The sequence below is a fragment of the Mustelus asterias genome, chromosome 18 (assembly GCF_964213995.1).
Source record: "Mustelus asterias chromosome 18, sMusAst1.hap1.1, whole genome shotgun sequence".
Lineage (NCBI taxonomy): Eukaryota > Metazoa > Chordata > Chondrichthyes > Carcharhiniformes > Triakidae > Mustelus > Mustelus asterias.
Window position 1 is genome coordinate 2,901,779 of NC_135818.1, and position 11,452 is coordinate 2,913,230.

Sequence of the window (11,452 nt, forward strand, 5' to 3'; positions counted from 1 at the left end):
CAGATGGGTTTTTCTGACATTCAACAATGGTTTCATGGTCATCGGCAGATTCTTAATTCCAGATATTTTCTAGAGAACTCAAATTCCACCATCTGCCGTGGCAGGATTCATAGAAACAGAAAGAGGCCATTCGGCCCATCGAGTCTGCACCAGCCACAATCCCACCCAGGCCCTACCCCCACATCCTTACATATTTTACCTGCTAATCCCTCTAATCTACGCATCCCAGGACACTAAGGGGAATTTTTTAGCATGGCCAATCAACCTAACCCGCACATCTTTGGACTGTGGGAGGAAACCGGAGCACCCGGAGGAAACCCACGCAGACACGAGGAGAATGTGCAAACTCCACACAGACAGATTCGATCCCAGATCCCCAGAACATTCGCTGAGTTTCTGAATAGTCTAGCGATAATACCACTAGGCCATCGCCTCCCCACTCTTTGAAGTGTAGGAGGAAACTGGAGCACCCAAAGGAAACCCACGCAGACAGGGGAGAACGTGCAGACTCCACACAGACAGTGACCCAAGGCCAGAATTGAACCCGGGTCCCTGGCGCTGTGAGGCAGCTTTGCTAACCACTGTGCCACCCCTTAGTTTCACATCAGCAATTTTAGACCATAAGACATGCATGGATGGTGCTGTGGCATAAGGTTTATATCCAACACAAGTATATATAATATATCCATATCAATTTCACTACCACCATCACAGTATTTATATCCAGGTTTATATCCCACAATCAGAAGGCAATAGAAAAAGTAAAATATTGATAATAAGAATACAGAAACATGTTAGAACAGGAAGCATCTACTTAGTCTAATAATCACTCCCCCACCCCTCCCCCATATCAATTCAATTCTCCCTTAGGGTCATAGTAACAACAGGAAGGGGTCTAAATTCGTGGGGTGTGGGAAACAGTAACATTTTCCGCATTTCTGCCACAATTTAAAGGAATATTTTGCAACAGGGCAATGTACCTGGCGCCCCACAGTAACTTGCAATGGAGATGGAGCGGGAGGATCGGGTTATACACTTGTTCTCACTCGCTAACATGCTGCAGTGTCCCAGACAGGAGTTACAGATGGTGCTGGGGTGAATCAGAGAGCACCCCCTGGCCAGACTCCGGGCTGTTCCCACTCACCAGGTCCGCCCTCCTGACAGTAACACTCACACGTCCCGCCGACAGACACATTGCAGCATTCCGCCAACACCGGGAGTTCCAGGCTGTAACCAAGCACCCAGCTACCTGTCCCTCCCCCAGGAAATCCTTACTGCAAACCGGGGTCATTCCCCGGCGGGAGGGCACTCCCGTGAAATGAGTGCAACATCGCCTTGACATGGACTCCTTGGGAAATGACAGGCTCCTGGAAAAGACCCTGCCCCACACTCAACAATCCCCGGACATGAAGTCACAACAGAACAGGGTCAATGCAGGGGTTGGGGGGGGGGCAGAATATCTGGAATATGGGACAGCGGTGGCACAGTGGTTAGCACTGCTAACCTCACAGCACCAGGGACCTGGGTTCCATTCCCAGCCTCGGGTCACTGTCTGTGCGGAGTCTGCACGTTCTCCCCGTATCTGCGTGGGTTTCCTCCGGGTGCTCTGGTTTCCTCCCACAGTCTGAAAGATGTGCTGGTTAGGTGTATTGACCATGTTAAATTCTCCCTCAGTGTACCCGAACAGGTGCCAGACTGTGGCGACTGAGGGATTTTCACAGTAACTTCATTGCAGTGTTAATGTAAGCCTACTTGTGACACTAGCAAATAAATTTTAAACTTTAGACTCTGAAAACTCCTCCCATCCCCCCCCCCCCCCCCCCCCCCGCCCCCTCAACATAATCCAAATCCAGGCCAGGATATTAACTTGGTTATTCCTGGATTAACTCTAAACCCACCTTCCCTTTTAAACGGTGCCTATGAACTGAATTCCTTCATCACAAATGCAAATTGGTCTGCATTGCTGATTTTTATTTTAATATTTAGATCACTCTGCAATAATCGACAAGAAAGTCCCATTTAATAGTTTAAGTTAGAAAAAGAGAACTGGAAATTTAAAATGCAAACGTAAAATATTGGATACAGACAGCAGCATTTAGTTTAAAAATCTCTGACAAAGGGTCATCCAGACTCAAAATGTTGGCTATATTCTCCCTTTACAGATGCTGTTAGACCTGCTGAGATTTTCCAGCGTTTTCTTTTTCTGTTATTGTTTAAAAAGCATTGCCTTGCTGGATGGGGTGCGTCAGATACTTTAACATTTCATTGATCGAACCTCAGCAAAGACTCCAGTTTAATGCCTCAATCCCTTTACAGATTTCGAAGCAACCATGGTGCTGAACTTTCCTTTTGTCAGCTTCATCTTCACCAACATCTTTGTGGTCCAGTCCAACAAGCTTTTGCAATGTGACTCATTTTGCCACAATTCTTGCGTTGACTATCCTTGCTCCAGCATTCACTTGCTGAATGGCCTATTTTGGTACATCAGGTTAGGTGGATTGGCCATGCTAAATTGCCTCTTAGTGTCTCAAGATGTGTAGGTTAGGGGGATTAGTGGGGTAAATACATGGGGTTACAGGGATAGGGTCTGGATAAAGTGCTCTTTCAGAGAGTCAATGCAGATTCGATGGGCCAAATGCCCTCTTCTGCACTGCAGGGATTCTATAATTCTATATCTGTGACATGCTTGTTACTTTTTGACTTCTTCTGGGTAATACCCAACTTGTGAATCTTCATTCCTGCACCAAATTGTGAAGCTTCTTTATCAGCCAGTTCCATCGACACTGCTATTTCTTCTGCTGTCTTTAAAGTCAAAGCATGTTCAGTAAACAACCACCTTTGAATAACCTCAATTTGGAGACCACAATCTAGACAATCTTGAAGAGTATCTTTCAATGACTTGCTAAAGCAGACTGTCTTTCAGAATTTATATTCCACCTGGAATCCCCTTTCAGGCTTCCATACACTCTACAGATTTTAAAAAATTGAATACTGTTAATTTGACACCAGCTGCGGCAGTTTCCTCACCCCCTTACTCACTCTGACCATTACTCCAATAAATTAATAATGTTTCATCACTCACATTGGATAACATTTCCTTGAGGTCTACTCATTTCCATTGGATAAACCAAAGCACTGTGAAAAGCAATATGGCTCCCAGCTACTTTCTCTTTTCCATGCAATCACTTTCCAGCTCCTTCTTTTCCTTTTTTTGTCCACTGGCCATTTTCGCACTTTCCTCTGCCTTTCCCAGCTCGGCTCATCATTAATATCAGCCCATTTTTCAGGGGAGCTATAAAATCTGAAAGGTTAACTTGTTTTCCATCCTCCCCAGATGCTTCCTGACATTTCCAGCTGTAGTACTTTACTTTATAACCCAATATACTGTGATGATAGTATTGCAATTGATGTGGATTTTTTTTTGGTTGAAGGGAATGTTTAAAAATTCAGTTTTATGCTATTGGCAGTCAGTATGTCTGGAGGGAATGCAACTCAGACTCTGGGAGAAGGGGATAATTATTCATTTTAACCTTGCAAGTCGTTATGTTAAGTAGAGTTAATGGACTTTTGTTTACTTAGGTTCCCCTGGAGTTTCTGATTAACGTGACTGACAGAGTCAGGTGATGATGTAGTTAATGTGCAGTCCTGGTCTATAGCAGAGAGAGTAAAAGCTTTTGCAGAAAGCAGTTAGTTGCAGCTAAAGCCTGATTGGAGTTAGAATGATTTTTCAGACATCTGGAACTCTGCATTGTTAAAGCAACTATGCACGCGTTTGCTACCTGCTTTTATTTAAAAGTGGGTTTGATTTATGCATTAATGTGGCTTATTTGGAACTGGGACAGTCTTAAGCTGGAAAGTAAAGTTGCTTCCTTTCATTTTTAAATATTGTTCAACTGTTAATGGTTAAGCTGCTTCATTTGTTGGAGTTATATTTAAACTGTGTTATTAAATAAAGTTTGTTTCACTATCAGAGAAATCCGTACTTTGTCAGATGAATCATTGCTGGAAGTACGCTTTCCTCACATTTATGCCAACATAGGAAAATTGTTGGGGTCTACTCTGGCTTCATAACATACCTTGGGGTTCTGTTCTGGGACCCTAACAATATGCCTACATTGTGTTTGTTCATTTAGAATTTTTCATCCACAATGGTCTCTCATCTCTCTTGCTCTCTCTCTTATGGTACCAGATGTCCTGTTAGTACAACTCACAGAAGCCATTTGTTTGTGTTATCTTTACCATGACTGGGTTTAGGAATTTTGACATCTGCTCCATGTTCATGGTCTCAGCAGGACAAGCAGTCTTATATTCTGTAGTTGGATTCAGGCTCACAACTGTCATACACTTGCTTATAGACCAGCAATTGATTGTTTTGTCTTTGACCCTACTGTCACCCTTCTGTGACCCACAGGGATGCAGTGACAGAAGCTCACAGTACATTAGCATTGTCATTCGGCAATTGTCTTCAACCAATGCCACAAATTCAATTCCCTGTCTACTGACACCACCCTTCTTCCATCAACTGTCTGAGGCTGAAGCAGATGTCATACTTGACCCTCTCTTCCAGAACTAGGGGGCACTATTTTAAAATTAGGGGTCACCCTTTTAGGACAGAGATGAGAAGAAATGTTTTTCTCTCTGAGGGTTGTGCGACTTTGAAATTCTTTGTCTCAGAAGGTCATTGGTAGGGTCATTGAATATTTTTAAGGTGGAGGTAGATAGATCCTTGTTAGTCAAGGAAATCAAAGGTTATCAGGATTAGATCAGAATGTGGCATTCAGAACACAAATAAATCAGCCATGATCTTATTGAATTATTAGGTTTGAGGGGCTGAATGGCCTACTTCTGTTCCTACATTGTATGTTTGTTTGTTCCAACCACCACATCTACATTATCCAATCTGCATCACAATGAGAATCATTGATTTTTATCTCTGCAATATCACGTTTTCCTCCCATGATGCTGAAACCTTCATTCATCCTTTTATTACATTTAGACTTGACCATTCCAATGCATTCTTGGTTGACCTCCCACCTCCAAAACCTTGAAGTCATCCCAAACTCTGCTGCCCGTATCCTAACTCATGCTAATTCACATGTATCCATCATCCCAGTTCATGGCCTACACTGCCTCCCGCCTGAGCAATGCTTTAATTTTAAAATTCCCATGTTTGTTTTCAAATCCCCCCATTACCTTCCGCCTCCCTACTTCTGCAATGTCCTCCAACCCTCCAGATATCTATGCTCCTGCAGTTATTGGAAACAGACCCAAGAGGTGAAATGGCCATTTCCTGTTCTTATGCTCCTCTTGAGAATCTTGGATTATAATCAATCCAGCTTTCAGCTGCTGAGACAGTAAGCCTTGAAGTATTTTCCCTAAACTTTTCTGACTCATTACCTTTTTTTCCTACTTTAAAATTCTTCTTAGAACCTAACCCTTTAACCAAGCTTTGGATCATCAGTCCTAATATCTCTTTATGTGGCTTATTTTCAAACTTAGTTTGAAAATGCTCTTGTGAACTGCTTTGGGACATTTTACTATTTTTGAGGTAGTCAGTAACTTGTTCTGTCATTTTTCAGTTGGTTCAGTAAGCTGTCCACTGGAGACTCAGAATGAAGCTTCCAATTCTCACCACATGACATTCTCCTCATAACCCAAATAATTGGCTCAGTCCTCCAATTGCTTCAGATTCTTGGGCTGCTGGTCATGTACCCATAAGCTTAAATCATCCAGAACAACTAGTTGAATGACCTTTTAACATCAATTGACTTATAATCAATCACATTCTTCTCCCAAAGAATATCCGATGTGTCTAGCCAACCTTAGAAGAAGGAAGGCTGTGGTGCAGAGGGTGTGTATAGATGTTGGGCGGGGGGGGGGGGGGGGGGGGCGGTGGGGGCGGTGTTCATCTATCTTGGTGGGGAAGGTGAGATGTGTCTGGCAGTTGCCCTGGTTGGTTTAGTGGACCACTCTCAAACTCTCAACCCCACAAATACTCATCAAAACTTGCCCTTTGGTCTCCTCTCCACCTGAACTGATGCTGTGCAGAGTGCAAGCAACACATACTCAACGCATAACTGTCCAAAATGGCAAGTGGGCTCCTAGATACATTGTCGGACCTCGATCTACATTAAAAAAGCCTACCCTCTACTCAGGCAAACAGTCCAGTTGTTCAGTGGCAGAGCCAAAAGAAGATTGTAGCAGCCACAGTGACAGTGGGGATGGAGAGCTACATTATTACCTGGCATTTCTGAAGCATCTCGTCCCTTTTCCAGACAGGCAGGAGCACTCCAAACCTCCACCTCTATGCATTTACATCACTCCTACATGGTGCTGTTTGATTATTCCCTACAGAGTCTATCATCTTCTTCCTAATGTCTTCAAAGGAGCTTGGAGCATGCTCCTTGAGATAAACCCCTAGTACTTCTTAAACATCAGAAACAAAGAAAATAAAATGTTTTTTTTTCACAACTCATGTAAAGTTGGCAGTCATAAATAGAATTAGAGACAAAATAAATGTCTGTAGTCTCTCCTGGGATCTTAGGAGAATCCTGCTAACAAATGTTTCATTCAAATCCATGTGTCAATTAGTTGCAAAGGTCTATTCACCTTAACTGATCACTTATTGAGCAAAGTGGACAATTAACTAATTAAAAGCGGAAACAGAAAATAATGAATACATTCCGCAAGTCAGGCAGCATCCGTGGAATGAATAGCAGAATTAATGTTTCAGATTAGTGAAATGTATTTTGTTTTTGGTTTAATTTACTGATAAGTTCTTGTCAACCAAAAATGTCTTCACCCTAAAACTACAATTTATTAAAGACAATTTAATTCCAGCAAACTGTCCACATTGCCAATATCAGTTTGTAATCACACACGCTGGAAAGATAATGTTACTCCTAATTTAACCTTGAGAAAACAGCATTTAGCATGTCTGACATTCTCCTGTTAGTAGATATTTAAATGTATAGACTTTCTTAATTGAATGGTGACTGGGAATCTGTTTTCACACCAAGTAGTTGAAATGCAAGTACAGCAACTATCGATTTACGTCCTACAGCAAGACATTAATTTAAAAGTTACATGCAGCCCTGGAAGAAAATTTGTAGTGACTATCGTATGTTTATTTCAACAGGAATTACACTGTTATTTGTCTCCTATAACTATTGTTATATTGATTTTGGTGCATTATAATATTCAACAAAAACAGGTAACATTTTTTAGCAAACACGGGCGGCACGGTAGCACAGTGGTTAGCACTGCTGCTTCACAGCTCCAGGGACCTGGGTTCGATTCTCGGCTTGGGTCACTGTCTGTGTGGAGTTTGCACATTCTCCTCGTGCCTGCGTGGGTTTCCTCCGGGTGCTCCGGTTTCCTTCCACAGTCCAAAGATGTGCGGGTTAGGTTGATTGGCCATGCTAAAAAATTGCCCTTAGTGTCCTGGGATGCGTAGGTTAGAGGGATTAGTGGGTAAAATATGTAGGGATATTGGGGTAGGGCCTGGGTGGGATTATGGTCGGTGCAGACTCGATGGGCTGAATGGCCTCTTTCTGTGCTGTAGGGTTTCTAAGATTCTTTCTAAGAAAATAATATATACAGCCTAATATTATAAATTGTAGTAAAAGTTATATTATAAATTTAACAAAATTTGAAGTTAGTTGGTATTTATACTTGCAGCTGGAGTGATTTGCCCACATTGAGAATTGTTTTGGCTCCCTCTGCATTTTCCCCATCTTGCATATTGAGTGCTAATGTGTCCTTAACTCTGAACATCAATGGTTTTTTCTATCATTGTTAAAATACTAAAATCCACAGATCATACTTGCCATCAATGAATCTTCAATGTATTTTAGAGTTTAGTTCTCAATGCAAAAGTTATTTTTTTTCTTTCTCTCTGAGTAACTGGATCAGAATAAACAGACCAAACATTTCACTTACAAAACTTTATTTTTGTATAACAATTGGTACAGGTGAACTAACAAGAGGTTGGAGAAAAGTGGTTGCAAGGTGACAGTAGAGAAATAGTCAGTCTTATTCATCTTAGTTTGACGCTAACTTGGAGTTTGTTTTCATTTAAGGTATGGCACTCAAGAAATAACATTAGCAGGATGACATTGCTGAGATTAAACAAAAATAAATTTGCATTTAGATAGAGATTTTCATGATCTCAGCACATTTCAAAGTGCTTTACATTCAATGAAGCACATTTGGAAAGTATAGTTACTGTTACAATGTGGGAAAGCACAATTGCCAATTTGCACACAGCAAGGTCATATAAATAACAATGAAATAAAAACGAGTCAGTAATAGTGAAATTGGACCTTGGTGGCACACATCAAAGTAACTTTACTGTATCAGGGTCTATTATATAATTATTATATCATTTTTATTATCCAGGGCCCAATATTCAATTCAATCGACTTTCTATATAACTGAATATATCCTGTATTCAGTAATGGTGGGAAAATACAATTTAGCTTTTGTTTTTCGACCCTGCCCACATCTAATTTCACCATTTCTGTGATATTGCTGGAGGGATGAATGTTGGCCAGGGGTACTGAGAAACGCCCTGTTTCAAACAGGGGGTGAATTATTCATCGATGGACAGGTGCTTTGGTCCTACCAGCTATGTACATCTCGAACTAATCAGAACATAGGAAATAATATATACACAATAAATAAAACTCTGACTGGTGCATTGTCTTGTAGCTGTTGGGGATGCAAAAAGTGTCGCAGGTGGTATAAATTCGGATACAAAGATTTACATCAGTTAAGGTTGTCGGTCAGAGACAGAGAGGCAAGTTCAGGGTTTGCAATCCCTAATCACGGCAAAAGACTGTGAGTACAAAATGGATTAGCTAAGGGGCTTCATTTCAACTGAATGTGACTACACTTGAACAGGATGTACAGTGCTCAGAGGTTAAAAGAAAAACAATTGCCCGTTCCAGATATCTGTGCAGGATTCAGTAACCAGTGCTAAAACGCACACCTCCAGCAGGTACAACTTGCCAACTATCTAGAAATAAGATTGCCAATGTATATTACAAACCATTTACAATGGGCAACCACTGGATAACAGCCGGGGGGCTACCACTGGGCTCTGGCGCAGCGGCCGGCTGGTTTTATCATTCGTGTGGCGCCAATTACATAAATTTATCAATTTTAACTCGAAGTTTAGCGGTAGTGCAAATAACGCCGAGAGGTCAGGTAGGAATAAGCAATTTCTTTCTAATCCTCCATCATCCACAGTGTGTCAGTTTCTTTTTCTCTAAATTAAAATCTACACTTTCCACAGAGCTATTCACAAAATGCACAAGGAAACAGATCATCGCTGTCGCTATCTGAGAAAGGCGGACATGTCGCGAGTTCAATTCGATATTCCGGACAAAGTTAATGAGCTTAGATTCCATTTGGCAGCTTCCAAAATGGGGCAAATTAATCAGATTGTAGCCAGAGTCCTCCTCGGTAATACTGTGCCCACTTTCATTATCATTTCCCCAATGGCATTGAGACTAGGAGCAAATTGACCAAAGCCCACCTGCACCTCACACATACGCCGAGTCGCTGGACTGAGTTCTCCCAAAGTTGGGCACCCCCATTCTGTGCGGGGAGTCCTTATTCCTGATCTCGTAGATGGATTTCCGCCGTTCCTGCGCCCCTCTCACCGCCGTTTTGATCTTTCTCCAGCCCAGGTGATTCAACTCCGCCAAGTTGAGCACCACGCAAAGGCCACTCACCGCGAACATGAAGACCAGAAAGACCGTTTTCTCGGTGGGTCTGGACACATAGCACTCCACCTGTTTGATACACGGGTAACGGTCACACTCATACATGGAGGGCACATTGAAGCCGTACAGGAAATACTGCCCCATGAGAAAACCGATCTCTAAAGCGTTTCTGAAAACCACCTGGATGATGTAGAAACGGGAAATCCCTTCCTGCCGCCGGATCTTGGACATTTTACTATTCCTGGCAGCTGAGTTCTGCATCTCCTTCACTTCCAGAAAGTCTGACTGTGTCCCTTTGACGGAATGTTCCGAGTTCTGGAGGACCCCGTTCACTATTGTGTTCTTAATCTTATTGTCTTCCCTCTTGTCCTTGTCCATGGTGATGAAGACGCTGGAGTATTGCCTCTCCCGCTGCTTGGAGGACTGGTGCACCGAGTAGGTGATGAAGCAGAGGCTGGGGGTACATACCATGATGATCTGGAAGACCCAGTAACGGATGTGGGAGATTGGGAAAGCCTTATCGTAACAAGCCTGGTTACAGCCGGGCTGCAGAGTGTTGCAGACAAACATTGTCTGTTCGTCATCATACACCGTCTCTCCAACTATCGCCACCACCAGAATCCGGAAAATCACCACCACTGTTAGCAGGATCCTGCAAAAGGGAAAGACAAACGGTGGGTGGGATGGATCCAGCCGACTGGGGCTTTGCAAAGCAGGGGACACTCAGGGGAATAGTCTTACTCCAGAGCCCCAGACACACTCTGCGCCCCATTCTCCCCCTCCCCAAAGCTGAGAACAAGCCCGACTTTGAGAGATAGAAGCAGATTACTGCGGATGCTGGAATCTGAAACAATGCTGCAAAAATCTCAGCGAGTCTGGCAGCATCTGGAAGGAGAGAAAAGAGCTGACGTTTCGAGTCCAGATGACCTTTTGTCAAAGCAGGAGACTTTCTCTACCTTCCAGCTTTGACAAAGGGTCGTCTGGACTCGAAACGTCAGCTCTTTTCTCTCCCCACAGATGCTGCCAGACCTGCTGGGATTTTCCAGCATTTTCTCTTCCCACTTGGAGAGACTCATTTAACCCAACTCTGCACACATTCATTATTGGCAGCAGCAGGGCTGGGGTGGGGAGAGAGAGGGAGAACACAAGGCTGCCAAACACATCTCTACTTTTACCCCGACCTCTTTACAAAAGTACCTTTGATATTTCCTGGTCTTGAGACGCTCCGCTACCTGGATTGAAAAGCTAACAAAGCTAACAGTCATTATGCAGACATGATAATGGATTAAAGCCGGTGGAATGAACACTACCCCCCTGGACTGACGGCCGCGCTAAGGGCGCCTTTGCTGATTTTGCAGATCTGGCCAATCCTCTTACCTTCCTATCATTGTGGAGTGCTGCTGAACCGCAGCCTCCAGCAACCTCTCCAGAATTGTCCATTCTCCCATCTCTGTGCATGGGCCACCGGGACCGAGCTGCGGCGAGACAAGCGGCCGTTCTGCTGCCCCCCTTTCCCCTCCTCTCTCAGTGGTCAGTTGGAAGGACACAAGAAGCTGCCCCCAAATCAGTGGCTCTCGCTCGGAATTGAGCCCGGGCCGGCCAGAAGCGGCTTCCTCTCTTTAGCGTGCGCTGCCAATTAACATAATCTTGCTGCCTTTCGCCAGGAGGCTGAAGCGGTCCGAATGGGGGGGGTGGGGAGAGATGGTATTTACAGTCATCAG

At 43.5% G+C, this 11,452-nt stretch overlaps 1 protein-coding gene across 1 annotated transcript; it reads right to left on the minus strand.

The window, feature by feature from the left end:
- Positions 1-9,521: 9,521 nt before the first annotated feature.
- Positions 9,522-11,207, minus strand: LOC144506796 (gap junction delta-2 protein). Its single transcript, XM_078233157.1, has 2 exons — positions 11,109-11,207; positions 9,522-10,383 (listed from the first exon to the last, which is right to left on the minus strand). Exons 1-2 carry the CDS (start codon positions 11,177-11,179, stop codon positions 9,549-9,551), a joined length of 906 nt encoding a protein of 301 aa, XP_078089283.1. The 5' UTR covers positions 11,180-11,207; the 3' UTR covers positions 9,522-9,548.
- Positions 11,208-11,452: the final 245 nt, after the last annotated feature.

Bases quoted from the DNA above. Each gene is read 5' to 3' on its own strand.
- LOC144506796 (XM_078233157.1), bottom strand. From the start codon at position 11,179: ATGGGAGAATGGACAATTCTGGAGAGGTTGCTGGAGGCTGCGGTTCAG. The intron at 10,384-11,108 runs GTAAGAGGATTG...TCCCTTTTGCAG, and splicing joins CACTCCACAATGATAGGAAG to GATCCTGCTAACAGTGGTGG.